The following is a 16,502-nucleotide window of genomic DNA, read 5'->3' as shown; positions in this document are numbered from 1 at the left end:
TAATATCCCCTAACCTACCAATAGATAGTCTTTAGAAGGTTATACTATATTATTTTGTAAACATTATTGGTCTTGGTTTCATTTTTGATTTCAAAGTTTACTTTTTCTTCGTAGAACAAAATATTAATGCCGTTTGAAGGGTATGTATTTGAATAAGCACTAGATTTCCAATAGGTGACAGAGCATGCATTGCAATTTATTAAAGCAGCATCCATTAAAATACAGCTATACAGAGCTCATACAATAACGGGAATATGCTAGATTAGCAGGCTAGAGGCACTACTGAGAACATAGATAGACAAACTAGGTTGTTGCACATATATTACAGCTTTCTATCTGTAAAGACAAATCATTCACTATGCATGACCCTAGCAGTGATGTCCATGTCCATGGCTAGATTGATGCTTGCCAATGGAGATGTGGCTGTTGGAGCTGAATCCTCCTTTATGATGATGGTGACTGTGGGACTTTCCTCCTGAATGATGCTTTCCACCAGTGCTGGAGTGTAGAACAGCTGAGAAACAAAACAGAAATAGGGGGGTTAGGAAAGATTTTAAAACTTGAACAATAATCAAGCATGGAGACACTGTATATCTGCATAGTTCAACTACAAACAATAAGCATTTTGTATCAAACATAGAGCTTTAATATAACAGCTGTTGCATACATTATCTAACACATAACTATATAAAAGCCCACCAGATATTGAGCAATAATCAATGTTACTATCTAGCTTTATACCCCTTTCCAAAATGGAAATATTGACAGAAAATGACTGTATTCTACTTATGCTGTGTTTTCTTCCTGGTATCAAGTAAAAGCAGGCATGCCTTACATACATGAATATATTGTACAGTATGTATGGCCAGCAGCATCTTTCTGCAGCAATAAAAGCCATTGACTTTAATGGGACTTGTAATACACATGCACATGCTAAGCTAACTCGGAGATACTGTAGTACAATTCTATGTAGTTAGAAACCTAAATATATGTACTTACAGATATTAACATGGCCATCTGAAGCAAGTCTGAAAATGTACAAGAAGGAATATGATTAATTCAGTGAAATCCTTATTTCAATATACATGTAGAAATCATCATTTTAAGTATACAGAGGATGCAGACACTGGCACTGCTACTCCTATATTAGGTGAGTGGGAAACTGTTCAATAAATGGTGGATTTCCAGAAATATGGCATAATGGCTCGTGTATGAGACTACGGGGGTGCTCACATCCACAGAATACAGTTCAAACAAATATTTCAAAAGAGAGAAAGCAAGAAAGATGGAGCACTCACACTAAAAATAGCCTTTTTTTGAAGCTTTATTCAATTTCGGACATCACAATACACAATCAGGAGCAGGATTGACAGGTGCAGACATGAGGCGGGGGAAACAAACGAACGGAGGAGCAACAAAAGTTTTGCGCTGTGTAGCGCTTCTTCTGGCTCCAGACTCTGGAGTCTGGAGCCAGAGGAAGCCCTGCGGACCAAAACACGTCACATTACTTGAGTCCATGTGATGTTTCCTATGACAACTAAATAAAGGAATTCCCTTCCACGAGTTGGCGCTGGACATTCATTCACCTTCTTTCTATCATTTTAAGTAGTTTACTTTTTCTAACAAGTGATCTCAAAAGTCTTAGGAATTATATTCTGCTCTTATTGAGACTGACCTGCTTTCCTCTCCCTCCAGCATCTTCCTGTAGGTGGCGATCTCAATATCCAGAGCCAGTTTGACATTCATCAGCTCCTGGTATTCCCTCATCTGGCGGGCCATGTCCTGCTTGGCCTTCTGTAGAGCAGCCTCCAGTTCCACCAGTTTATTCTTGGCATCTCTTACAGCAGCTTCACCACGTTCCTCAGCCTCCGCTATTGCAGATTCTAAAGCAGCACGCTATGCAGAGAGAAAAAAAATAATTGTATACCATATATAGATTGATTTATACATTATATTTGCTCTCCTTTTACTTTTGAATCCATGTAACATTGGCACGTTCATTTTTACTAAAGTAAATCTATTGGCTTCATGTCATGCTCAGTGCTACAGACCTGGAAAGACAGCTAAAAGGCAGATACAACAAATGATACCTGTCTCTTAGCTGATTTACAAAGCTGTCCACAAAGCTATAACATCTTATTTTCCCTCCAAGCTCAAGTGTCATAGAGGCTTTGCTGAGCTGCAGCATGCATACCTCCTCGTGCCTCCACTCTTCCCTGCCCTGCATATTAATATACAAGGCTTAGTACTCAAAGCTAAGCATGGGTAGAAGGCTTTTGAGCTTAGAAGTAAAACATTATTTTATAACTTTACAAATCAGCTAAGAGACAGCTATATGTCCCTATATACTCTAAGCAAGATATAGAGCTGATACATTTCTTTTATTTGTAAAGTGTTAGATAAACATTTGTGCATGAACTGAAGCTGGACTTTATACCTACTGTATCTATAGCTGGCATTGCCATTAAGCTACATAATTATTTGACAATAACAATGACCACCAAACATACTATATACAGATAAAGATAGATGTACATACTAATGGGTTACTGTTAAATATACCTGAGATTTAGCACATTCAATCTCTCCTTTGAGTCTTTGAATTGTTCTGTTGAGTTCAGCGATCTCACTCTTACTGTTTTGCAGGTCATTGCCATTTCTTCCGGCTGCCATGCGTAAGTCCTCAAACTGCAGATGCATAAAAAGAACCATCTCTTGGTCACAAAGATATTGGCCAACATTTATCATTGTCTTTAGACAGTTTTTTGTGCCTATAAAAGGTGCAAAAAAGGCGCAAGCAGGGTTTAGTTGAGCCTTTTTTGCACCTTTTGGTTTACACATTTCTGCTGATTTTGAGTTGCAATCCACTGATTCTGGCAATACACATGATATGGACGGTTTTTTTGAACTGCGCCTTTTTTGTGAAGTCTCTAAAACTACATCAGCCTAGACTTGGCTTGGGTTTTTGGTGTATGTGAAGACAGAAATTTCAGAAAATGTTTACCTGCACAAAAATTTATCAAATGCTCTGAGACCACACACAAAAAAAAGGGGTAAAAAAATGCTTCACTTACACCTACAATGATAAATGGTGGCCATTGAGTTGCTAACATCTGTATAATTGCTTATATATGAAACTCACCCTTGACTGGTACATGGCCTCAGCCTCAGCTCTGCTTCTGTTAGCAATGTCTTCATACTGAGCTCTGACCTCAGAGATAATACTGTCCAGGTCCAGGTCTCGGCTGTTGTCCATAGACACAACTACTGAAGTGTCTGAGATCTGAGCCTGGAGCTGTGCGATTTCCTAAAGAGAGATAGTAACGTTGTAATCTACTGTGTTCACATTATTCACTGTTGTGAAATTCCACATGTTAGAGATGTTACCGCATCATAGAGAGTTCTCAAGAAGTTGATCTCATCGGTCAGAGAGTCGGCCTTAGCTTGAAGTTCAGCTTTGTTCATGAAGGCTGCGTCAACATCCTATAGAACAGGTGAAAGTATGTGGACATCATTGTCAAGATACACAGTATTTGGCAAAACCATTTTTCCTCTTAAAATCACTTACCCTCTTCAGAGATACAAATTCATTCTCAGCAGCTGTACGTCTGTTGACTTCGTCCTCATACCTTTAGAAAGACAAACAATTTACAGCAAAAACATAAAAATAAACAATATTATACTTATAAACCATTACAATGATTAAAAACCAGACTGTATTTGTGAAAAATATTCATTTAATAATATAAATTGTATATATATATATATATATATATATATATATATATATACATTTATATATATATATATATATATATATATATATATATATATATATATAACCTGGTATGATAAACTGTAGGGTTTTGTTGGATTTTCTGAGAGAAAACAACTGTAAATCTAATTCTTAAATATGATTGTGGTTTATAATATTATTCATTCATTCCTTCAGAACATTAAAGGGGTACACCGGTGGAATTTTTTTTTTTATTCAACTGGTGCCAGTAAGTTAAACAGATTTGTAAATTACTTCTATTTAAAAAAAACGTCATCCTTCCAGTATTTATCAGCTGCTGTATGCTCCACAGGAAGTTATTTTCTTTTTGAATTTATTTCCTGTCTTGTCCACAGTGCTCTCTGCTGACACCTCTGTCCATGTCAGGAACTGTCCAGAGCAGGAGATGTCTGATGTGGGGATTTGCTTCTGCTCTGGATGGTTCCTGACCTGGACAGAGGTGTCAGCATAGAGCACTGTGGTCAGACAAAAAAAAATAAGTTCAAAAAGAAAATAACTTTCTCTGAAACATACAGCAGCTGATAAGTACTAGAATGATTAAGATTTTTAAATAGAAGTAATTTACAAATCTGTTTAACTTACTGGTACCAGTTGATTTAAAAAAAAAGGAAATCATTTTCCACCGGAGTACCTCTTTAAGTAGACCAAGAAAACATTATGGAACAATTTAGCTTCATTGACTACTTGAATACAAAGCAAGTTATTCTGGAAGCATCACTACATCACCTTCAAGAAATGCTGTGTAGTATTAGCCTACTCTAGCTAGTTCCCATTGATACAGTACTGCTTATGGTTCCTTATTTTAACTTGTATTGAACTTTGACCTAAAGGCTGTCAATATAATTCACTTGAACAGTTATATTAGGGCCCATTACATGGGGAAATTAACAGCTAAAGAAGTAGAATATTGACCTGTGTAGAAAACAACAATCAGTCCATGAATGATAGAATGTTCCTATGTTGGCTGATCGCTAGAATACTGCAGGCCTAAAACTCTTATGGTCACCAATGATAGTAGGTTAGCAGTACCTTCTCTTCAGTTCCTCCACAGTTCCTTCCATATTGTTCCTTTCTGCATCCAGACGAGCCCTCTCACATTCCAGGTTCTCCAGTTGTCTCCTTAGGTTGCTGATAAAAGCCTCAAACAGAGGTTCAATCTGACACCGGGCTGTTTTCTGTTCTTGTAGAAGACCCCACTTGGTCTCCAGCATCTTGTTTTGCTGCTCCAGATATCTTACCTTATAAAAGGTAGAAATATTTATTGTTTACTAAGATGAATTAATTACATTCCTCTATCTATATCTCCAGGCAGCAAATGGCAGACATAGTTTTCATGCGTTTAACTAATTCCTTAAAGTGGGGATCCGTGGCTCTAAAATGTAATGACAATCCTTGCTCTTCAGCCCTCTACTTCTATGTCTGGACCAACAGAGGCCATTTTCCTTCCAAATGCTTGATGGGGGCAGGCCAAGAAATATGTGCTAAGTTTTGACTGCCATGTTGGCATAGACAAGGAGCTGAAAGGATGGGATTGTCATAATATTTTAGATCCCAGGCAACCCCTTTAATTCTGTCTCTGTCTAGCTTAAGTTCAACTATTTTACTTTAAATACATATTATGGACAATTAGTACTTACCTTGTCAATAAAAGAAGCAAACTTATTGTTTAGGCCTTTAATCTGATTCTTCTCTTCAGTTCTCACTCTCTGTATGTTTGGGTCAATCTCTAGGTTTAGAGGAGCCAGAAGTCCCTGGTTCACTGTAACAGCGGTGATTCCTCCATGGCCATGGCCAGCTAGTCCTCCAAATCCATGACCAATGTCTCCATGGAAAAATCCAGATCCATGTCCGCTCTTCCCTGAATGAAAATTTCCAACAGAAATCTTGTGTCCCTTGGATCCAATGTTATGGGCACTTGCACTGCTAAAGCAATGTTGCTTCTTGTGTCCATGTCCTGTGTGCTTAGAAGAATGGGATAAGATGCTGTGCGAGCTGGAGTGTTTAGGTAAAGCAACAGAACAGGAGCTAAAGTGCTTGTGTCCAGAAGATGCAAGGATGGAGTGATGAGACATGATGGATCTTTTTGCAGAAGAGTCAATGTAAATCTTCTATATAATGCTCAGGCAAGAAGTGTGATGGACTTGACTATTGCCACGTCCCTTATATACCTAAAGTGGGTGTAGTTCCTAATGCAGACCATGTTATTACTACCTATGACTCTAGCTTGATGACATTGGTTCCTCCTCATTTCATAGGAAATAAAACAATCACACGTCTCTATTTTCAAAGCTACCACACTTTTATTAGTTGCTAATATTCAGTGATGCTGTTTTGTTTCCAGAATTAATAGATCTTTATCATAAAAGGGCATAAAATGTTGTGTACATAGTATGATGCTATGATTGTCAGAATGAAAAGGACAATTACATATTCCTTATTTGCTAAAACCAACTATATTCACATTGTGAAACTTAAAATGTTTTCCTTCAAGCATGAATGTGGGGTTTTCCTTCCCTTTATTATGCACTGTCCTATAGATTGGAGTACTTGGAGCAGTCCAGGCCAACTGATGGCAAAGTCTATAGTAGTCATAAATGGTAGGGTGCTTTTGCTACCCTGGGGGTCCCCTCTTTGAGCCAGTGCAACATCTGTAACAAGGGTCTTGCACAGATTAGGAAATATTTGACCCCAAGGTACACTTGGTGAAGTGTTTTGGAAGGTGTATCCATGATGGTGTGTAACAATAATACATCAGACACATTTGTAAAAAGGGTATAGCTTTACTGAAGTCCTCTGGGCAGAATCCAAACAGTACCTTCTCTTTATAGCACATGATAGCAAGGTACAAGACTTCAGGTTTAATTAGAGATGAGCGAACTTTTTAAAAATTCATACTTACATAGTTACATAGTTACATAGTTAGTACGTTCGAAAAAAGACATATGTCCATCAAGTTCAACCAGGGAATTAAGGGGTAGGGGTGTGGCGCGATATTGGGGAAGCAATGGGATTTTATATTTCTTCATAAGCATTAATGTTATTTTGTTCCAGGAATGTATCTAATCCTGTTTTAAAGCTGTTAATTTTTCCTGCTGTGACCAGTTCCTGAGGTAGACTGTTCCATAAGTTCACAGTTCTCAGGGTAAAGAAGGCGTGTCGCCCCTTGAGACTAAACTTTTTCTTCTCCAGACGGAGGGAGTGCCCCCTCGTCCTTTGGGGGGGTTTAACCTGGAACAGTTTTTCTCCATATTTTTTGTATGGGCCATTAATATACTTATATACGTTTATCATATCCCCCCTTAAATGTCTCTTCTCAAGACTAAACAATTGTAACTCCTTTAATCGCTCCTCATAGCTAAGATGATCCATGCCCCATATTAGTTTAGTCGCGCGTCTCTGCACCCTTTCCAGCTCCACAGTTTCGCCGAATTTTCAGAAAAAGTTTGTTTCGATACAAATTTTTTCGCAGCAAATCTACATTAAAAAAGGCTATTTCTAGCCTACATACAGCCTCTATAGGGGTATAGAACACTTTGCTGTGTTCTAAAATGCATATGGAGTGTGCTGGGGTAGTGAAATAATACTGTTATTCAGAATAACATGCAGATTACCGGCATCACTCTTAGAATCACTGCCGCACAGCAGCATACTGACAGAGCCTGGTGGTGGCATCAGTGTGAGGAGATCATATAGTGGCTGAATGACACAGCATGGAGGTGTTGGCAGCATGAGGACACCATATAGTGGCTGAATGACACAGTGTGGACATGTTGGCAGCATGAGGAGACCATATAGTGGCTGAATGACATAGCATGGAGGTGTTGGCAGCATGAGGACACCATATAGTGGATGAATGGCACAGACCAGAGTTGCCAGCAGCATGAGTAGGCATTAGGCCTTCACAATCCCTAAGATTAAAAGATGAATTAAGAAATTTAAACCGAAGATTTTAGATAGCAGGTGCTACCTATGATAAAATTTGAATTTCCCAGGCCCAGCAGCGGCATCAGTAAACCAAAAATTGCCTGAATGACACAGGCTGGAGTTGGCTGATGCATGAGTACACACCAGGGCTTCACAATCCCTAAGAAAAAACACAACAATTTTAGAAATTTTTGAAGAAGATTTTGGATAGCGGGTGCTACCTATGAGAAAATTTGAAATTCCCAGACCCAGGCCCAGCAGCGGCATCAGTAAACCGTATATTGCCTGAATGACACAGTCTGGAGTTGGCTGATGCACGAGTACACAGCAGGGCTTCACAATCCCCCCCAAAAAACACCACAATTTTAGACATTTTTTAAAAATATTTTGGATAGTGGGTGCTACCTATGAGAAAATTTGAAATTATCAGAGCCAGGCCCCACAGCGGCATCAGTAAACCATATATTGCTTGAATGACATAGCCCGGAGTTGGCTGATGCACGAGTACACAGCAGGGCTTCACAATCCCCCCCAAAAAACACCACAATATTAGAAATGTTTTAAATAGATTTTGGATAGCGGGTGCTACCTATGAGAAAATGTGAAATTCCCAGACCTAGGCCCCACAGTAATATGCGCAACTATACACAGAAAAAACTTTTTTTTTCAAAACACCAGCCGGTGAATACTATTGTTTGGACTTTGACAGTATGTAGCCCCTTGATAGATTAACAGGTACAAAATGGTACACTACTTGGATGTACGTATGCGGTATGCACTGATGAGGGCAGTAATATGAGCAACTATGCGCAGAAAAAACTCATTTTTTTTTTTTTTTAAACACCAGCCGGTGAATACTATTGTTTGGACTTTGACAGTATGTAGCCCCTTGACAGATTACCAGGTAAAAAATGGATGTACCTATGCGGTATGCACTGATGAGGGCAGTAATATGCCTAACTGTTACGCCTAGCGCTCCGGGTCCCCGCTCCTCCCCGGAGCGCTCACGGCGCCTTTCTCCCTGCAGCTCCCCGGTCAGCGCTGACCGGGAGCACTGCCCTGTCATGGCCGTTGGGGATGCGATTCGCACAGCGGGACGCGCCCGCTCGCGAATCGCATCCCAGGTCACTTACCCGTTCCCGTCTCCTGCGGTCATGTGCTGGCGCGCGCGGCTCCGCTCTCTAGGGCGCGCGCGCGCCAGCTCCCTGAGACTTAAAGGGCCAGTGCACCAATGATTGGTGCCTGGCCCAATTAGCTTAATTGGTTCCCATCTGTTTCCTGGCTATATCTAGTCTCCTCCCTTGCACTTCCTTGCCGGATCTTGTTGCCCTTGAGCCTAGTGAAAGCGTTTTTGTGTGTTTATACCCTGTGTACCAGAACTTTGCTATCTCCCCTGACTACGAACCTTGCCGCCTGCCCCCGACCTTCTGCTACGTCCGACTTTGCTTCTGCCTACTCCCTTGTACCTCGCCTATCTTCAGCAGCCAGAGAGGTGAGCCGTTGCTAGTGGATACGACCTGGTCACTACCGCCGCAGCAAGACCATCCCGCTTTGCGGCGGGCTCTGGTGAAAACCAGTAGTGGCTTAGAACCGGTCCACTAGCACGGTCCACGCCAATCCCTCTCTGGCACAGAGGATCCACTACCTGCCAGCCGGCATCGTGACACTAACTATTAGCAGAAAAAACTCTGTATTTTTGTAAAGCACCAGCCGGTGGATACTATTCTTTGGACTTTGACGGTATGGAGCACCTTAACAGCTTAACAGGTACTAAATGGTACAATACTTGGATGTACGTATGCGGTATGCACTGATGAGGGCCTATTAGCAGAAAAAACTCTGTATTTTTGTAAAACACCAGCCGGTGGATACTATTGTTTGGACTTTGACGGTTTGGAGCACCTTGACAGCTACTAAATGGTACAATACTTCGATGTACCTATGCGGTATGCACTGATGAGGGAAGTAATATGCGCAACTATACGCAGAAAAAAATCTGTACTTTTGTAAAACACAAGCCGGGGAATACTATTGTTTGCACTTTGACAGTATGTAGCCCCTTGATAGATTAACAGGTAAAAAATGGTACAATACTTGGATGTACCTATGCGATATGCACTGATGAGGGCAATAATATGCGCAACTATATGCAGAAAAAATAAGTATTTTTTTAAAAACACCAGCAGGTGATTACTTATGCCAGGAGTCAGGACTTTCCCTGTATCTAGACTTGTTATAGATACAAAATAGTAGACTGCTTTGATGTAGACATGTGTTATGCACATATGAGGGCAGACAAATGCACTACACTCCGCTGAAAAATAACGTATTTGTCAACAGCAGCAGGACCCAACAGTGCAGCACCACAATGAAAAACAATTACAGGGATTAAACCCTAAATGTCACCCTCTGTCACACAATTCTGAGCAGCAGATGATTTGTGGAGCAAAAAAAATACTAAATTGTGCTGATAAATGAGATGGTAAGATGGTTGATAAAGTTCAGGCAGCTTGTTGATCTGTATGAGGCAGCTGACAGCTATCTGCCCCTCTCTGCTGCAATGCTCAATAACGTGAATAGGAGGTTTAGCAATCAATGATCCTTCTCAGAGTAACAGCACAGCACTCTGCACTCCTATCTTTCCCTAATGCTGATGTGACTAGCAGTTGCAGTGTAACGCTGTGGTATAAGCTAGTCAGACACACGCAGTCCCGTCCTCTCCATCTGAGTGCATAGATGAAATGAGGAGAGGCAAGATGGCCGCCGATTATATAGGGCTGTGGTCAATGAATGCTGATAGGCTGCATCTCACATGTGATTCAGGGTCATCCCGCCTACTTTCATTCCCGCCGCAGTTTCCCGCCCTCCCATTATCCCCTGCCCCATGTACTCACACGTGGATCCGCCATTTTAGGTCTCCAATAGCCTGGAACGCTGTAAAATGAAGTTTAATGCTTCGCGGGGATATTCGCATTCGTTGCAAATCAAATATTTCATGAAATTCGTAACGGATTCGGGTTCGTCAGCTTCGATTCGCTCATCTCTAGTTAATGTATATAGATTTGGTCACAACTCCCTGCTTTGTAAGCAGTTATACTGACTAAAATTATTTGGATGTTTGGGTATTGCTTCTGAAATAGGTACAGTCCAGTCCCAAACAGAGTTAAATGTTTGTACTGAAATACAGAAATTACGCCAACTCTACATTTTAGCAGCCGGAAGATGACACCAGGGCACTGCAGATATATATATATATATATATATATATATATATATATATACATATATATATATATTTATATATATATATATATATATATATATATATATATATATATATATATATTCAGTCATGGCCGTAAATGTTGGCACCCATGATTTTTTTCTGGAAAGTTAAGTATTTCTCACAGAAAAGGATTGCAGTAACACATGTTTTGCTATACACATGTTTATTCCCTTTGTGTGTATTGGAACTAAACCAAAAAAGGGAGGGGAAAAAGCAAATTGGACATAATGTCACAGCAAACTCCAAAAATGGGCTGGAGAAAATTATTGATACCCTTTCAAAATTGTGGAACAATAAGATTGTTTCAAGCGTGTGATGCTCCTTTAAACTCACTTGGGGCAAGTAACAGGTGTGGGCAATATAAAAATCACTTCACATAGAAGGTAGTGCGGCACTGCGTGAGTGTGCTGGATGTGGGATGGCAGGTAGGAGTTGGTGTAGCTGTAATGCCTCAGGTGGTGCTCAGATAATGCAAGCAAAGTTCAAGATATCCATGAAGAGAAATGAAATATCGGCACTCACCAGTATGGCTGCAGGGTCTTCTTTATTGAGACATACTCACATGCGGGGTACTGAAGAGAGGGGAGGTGGGGGGACAAGTGGTGGCGACCGAGCTCTAGTTGCAGCCATACTGGTGAGTGCCGATATTTCATTTCTCTTCACGGATATAATATAAAAATCACACCTGAAAGCAGAGTTCACTTAGTCTTTGCATTGTGTGTCTGTGTGTGCCACACTAAGCATGGGCAACAGAAAGAGGAGAAGAGAACTGTCTGAGGACTTGAAAACCAAAATTGTGGAAAAATATAAACAATCTCAAGGTTACAAGTCCATCTCCAGAGATCTAGAAATGGCCTTTGTCCACAGTGTTCAACATTCTCAAGAAGTTTGCAACCAATGGCACTGTAGCTAATCTCCCTGGGCAAGAACGGAAGAGAAAAAATTTATGAAAGGTGCCAACACAGGATTGTTCGGATGGTGAATAAGCACCCCCAAACAAGTTCCGAAGATATTCAAGCTGTCCTGCAGGCTCAGGGAGCATCAGTGTCAGCACGAACTATCTGTCAACATTTAAATTAAATGAAACGCTATGGCAGGAGTGCAAGGAGGACCCCACTGCTGACAAAAAGACATAAAAAAGCAAGACTACATTTTGCAAATATGACCTTGAGTAAGCCAAAATCCTTCTGGGGAAACATTTTGTGGACAGATGAGACCAAAGCACATCATTCTTCTGTTTACCGGAAACGGAATGAGGCCTACTAAGAAAAGAACACAGTACCTACAGTGAAATATGGTAGAGGTTCAATGATGTTTTGTGGTTGTTTTGCTGCCTCTGGCACTGGGTGCCTTGAATGTGTACAAGGCATCATGAAATCTAAGGATTACAAACGGATTTTGGGTCACACTGTACAGCCTAGTGTCAGAAAGCTGGGTTTGCGTCCGAGATCTTGGGTCTTCCAGCAGGACAATGACCCCAAACATGTGTCAAAAAGCACCCAGAAATGGATGGCAACAAAATGCTTGAGAGTTCTTAAGTGGCCAGCAATGAGTCCAGATCTAAATCCCATTGAACACCTGTGGAGAGATAAGGGTGTATATATATATATATATATATATATATATATATAGTCAAAAAATACAGCGGCACTGTGAAGGGACTCAAGGTCCGGATATCCGGGTGCTCAGAGGTTTAACCACAACACCACAAAGGCAGCCAATATTCCACAGAATGGGACAAGATAGGAACACAAACAGGTGGTTTATTCACACATCTGTCAGTACATAGTGCAACGTTTCAACCTTCTCAATGCTTGTACTGACAGATGTGTGAATAAACCATCTGATTTTTGGATTTGGAGTGCCACTATCTTGTCCCACTCATTATAATTATAATAATTATAATCACTCATTATAGAGACCCAAATTCCTCTACCATATGTCTGTCTATCACAATTGTATACCAACAGGAACAGCAATCTGCTTACCCATATTTATTGTGGTCTGCTCCGGCGCCTCCCCCGACATCCCCCCTAGAGGTCGGGGGAGGTGCTGGAGCAGAACCCCAATAGATATGGGTAAACAGATTGCTGTTCCTGTTGGTATACAATTGTGATAGACGGACATAAGCTAGAGGGATTTGGGTCTCTATAATGAATGAATGGCTCCCCATCCCAAAGATACACTATTACATGGAGTATTACTGCTAATCTATCTCATGTGTGAAATGAACTGACAGGTTGTATAGGTGCACGGTATAGTAACCGGCATCCCTTCCCCTTCATCCACTTTATAGTAATGAACTGTTGCAATATAAAGACCTAATCATGCGTAATATATGTTTTATGGAAATATAAATAAAGTTTTTGGTTTTTATTGCTCAAAAAGTGTTGAAGCTCTTTTTTCTTAAGTGTACATGTTGTTATGGAGCTGTATGCATCCCACCATAGGATCACCTGGAAATAGGACTCTATAATATAAGTATAGCTATGATAGCACTAGGTCAATACTCAGCAAGATCTATTGTGTAGTTAATGTTTTGTATCTATCTGATTGTTGGAAAAGGGGTATGGCCTGTGCGTTTTTATTTATTTTTTATTTTTTTTAAAAACTGTTTGTGTTAATTAACATTTTGTCTCAAAAACTGTAGTGGCATTTTTCGAAAAACTGCCATGTGTGATAGTAGCCTTAGACTAGGTTTACACAGCTTTTTTGGGGCATTTTTGTATCTAAAAAAAGGACACAAAATCTGCCACTGCTTTTTTTCCTTTACAGGAGCCCAGGCTACTGACACTTTTTTATTCCTTCCACCAATTTCTCTATATCCTACTCAGGTCCCACTTTCTCATCCTTATCCAACTTCTCCTAAATTGCCATATTGCAGCAAACCACATGTGAACCCCCTTCTACTCCTTCTTTAAATTATCATCATGAGTGTCTGCTACAGAAGGAATATAAGTGGCATAATATCATTCATTTTGCTGTTGTCCCTGCTGCCAAATCTTGTTGCCTTTTCGAAAGGTCTGAGCACACAACACATATCTCTGATCAACTGCCAATGCTTGAGCTGAAAGTCACACTGGCTCCAATAGCTGTCCGTCAACTGCATTAGGAAATCAGTCATCTCTTTCTGCTGCTGGTACAGGCGGTTCAACATGTATAAGGTGTTGCAACATCACAGATTAAGAGGTGTTGAGGAGGACAATTTTGGTGGTATAAGTCTATCAGGTCATGTTAATACACATAATAATGGCAAAAGCAAGCACAAACTCTTTTGGATATGGACAGCACATCTTTAATACTGACATACATTTTTAAGAAATGTTTTAAGACCAGATTTAGCACATGTCACCTAGATGCAGTGCAACCACAATGTTCTAGCAGTTATCAATTTCAGATTATGAGAAGACAGCCGGTGTGACAATTCCTCCTGTAGACATGGCAGCAACTCCTCCACTGTGTGGCTTTTCTCACCCAGGGTTTAGACAAATGACAGGGATTAGGTGCCACAGTAGCAAGGTTTTATTCACATTGTGAAGTGTTTTGATTGTCCCATGCTATGTGGTTACCTAGTTCCTAAACTTGTGCCCAGACCTTGCCTTCATTACTGCTTGAAGATCCATCACTGTGCCTAGAATTTACATCACCCCCCGACCATGCCCCTCCTTTGGAAGGCTTTTTCTAGAGCCTACAAATGAAGCAGCAGTGTTTCTATCACCATTACCTTCTTCTGCACCTGCTTTTTTCGACAACTATGGGGGAGAGTTATCAATACCTTGTTGCAAGGAACAGTGGAGTAGTAGCCCACAGCAACAAATCAAATCCTTTCACTTTTAAAATACCTCTAAATAATTAAAGGTAGAATCTGATTGGTTGCTATGGACAATTGCTCTACAAAGGTCTGATATGTGTGTATCTCTAGCAAAAATCCAGCACGCTTGAATATTACGCAATGTGCTTTCAGAACTTACAAACACATTGGGGGGTATTTATCAAAATCTTATCCTCACCCTGACAAAAGAAATAATACACACTGGGCCTCATTTACTAAGAGTTTCAGGTTTTTACTAGTGGGAAAAGTTGTTTCAGATATGCAGGATTCCTCTCTATTTACTATTGGGGAAAAGTCGGGAACATTTTCTGACCAGCTTTTTCTAGGTCGATATTTCCAGCCATTTAACCACAGGATTTTCTGTGAATTCCATAGTAAATCGGTCAGGTTGTGAAACCACGCCCCTTTTTGATATACCACGCCCCCTTTTCGGGTTTGTCGGATTTTTCAGGTGCACACTGGCGCACACTGGCGCAGACATGTCTCAGACAATATAACCAGACAAAAACTGGTCGGTTACAGCTTAGTAAATGAGGCCCACTGTCAGCAGCTGCTTTTTCTACTTTGATTTGTTATTGTAGAAGTGGAGTAGTCCTCAGGGCTATAAACACACACTATCCCTCACACCCTTGGTCTACTTACAGCTCATCTCCCTAAAATGTCCGCTGCAGCTGCATGCATAGTCTTTTCTGGTGCCTCTGGCATTGTCCACCTTCGCACCAAAACAAATATTTCCTAAAGTTTTGATAAAACCCAGGGTGGTTCGCTCAACATTAGTCATAATTTTTTTTTCCATATAAGTTTTTAAAAAGATATTTAAGTAAGAACATTGGTTATGTTTTACACAGTAAAATCACTTTTAATGGCAAATAGCTTTTATGTTCCCTTATTTCAAGATCCATAACTTCTTTCGTTTGACTCTGTGGTGATACCCCGGGAGCGTGGAATAAGCTAGGTAAATGGGTAGTTTGATCTTTCTCTCTCTTGGGTCTCAACTCATCCACTCCTCAGGACAGGTGACCAGGGTTTTTTAAAGACCCCAAATCACATGTATCTGACATGTGATTTGGTTCATAAAGGGGTACTCCAGTGTAAAACAATATTTTTTTTTTTTTAAATCAACTGGTGGCAAAAAAGTTAGACAAATTTGTAAATTAATTCTATTTAAAAATCTTAATCCTTCCAGTACTTATCAGCTACTATATACTACAGAGGAAGTTGTATAGATCTTTTTCAGTTCTACAGCAGTGCTCTCTGCTGACACCTCCATCCGTAAGAGCAATTCTCCATAGCAAACCTCTCCTGATCTTGACAGTTCCTGACATTGATAGATGTGTCAGCAGAGAGCACTGTGGTCAGACAGAAAATAACTATGCAACTTATTTTGTAGTATACAGCAGCTGATAAGTACTGGAAGGATTAAGATTTTTAAATAGCAGTAATTTACAAAACTGAATAACTTTCTGGCACCAGTTGATTAGAAAAAAATAGTTTTCCACCAGAGTACCCCTTTAAGAGGACCCTTTTATTTTCTCTCCTTCCTATGGAAAAACACTAAACTTCATTTTGTGTGAAATCTGCAGCACTTGACTGTAGTGTGGTGCAGGAACTCTTGGTGAACCTTGCAGGGAATGCTATACTGGGGAACAAGTACACAAAATAGA

At 40.2% G+C, this 16,502-nt stretch overlaps 1 protein-coding gene across 1 annotated transcript; it reads right to left on the bottom strand.

Moving 5' to 3' along the window:
* Nucleotides 1-284: 284 nt before the first annotated feature.
* LOC130355332 (keratin, type II cytoskeletal cochleal-like) lies at nt 285-5,868 on the bottom strand. The gene is made up of 9 exons (XM_056555361.1): nt 5,434-5,868; nt 4,826-5,034; nt 3,569-3,629; nt 3,388-3,483; nt 3,143-3,307; nt 2,563-2,688; nt 1,676-1,896; nt 1,000-1,028; nt 285-514 (listed from the first exon to the last, which is right to left on the bottom strand). Exons 1-9 carry the CDS (start codon nt 5,866-5,868, stop codon nt 369-371), a joined length of 1,488 nt encoding a protein of 495 aa, XP_056411336.1. The 3' UTR covers nt 285-368.
* Between the last annotated feature and the right edge of the window lie 10,634 nt (nt 5,869-16,502).

This window comes from Hyla sarda, chromosome 2 (genome assembly GCF_029499605.1).
Source record: "Hyla sarda isolate aHylSar1 chromosome 2, aHylSar1.hap1, whole genome shotgun sequence".
NCBI classification, from domain to species: Eukaryota; Metazoa; Chordata; class Amphibia; order Anura; family Hylidae; genus Hyla; species Hyla sarda.
This window is presented reverse-complemented; position numbering and strand designations above follow the sequence as displayed.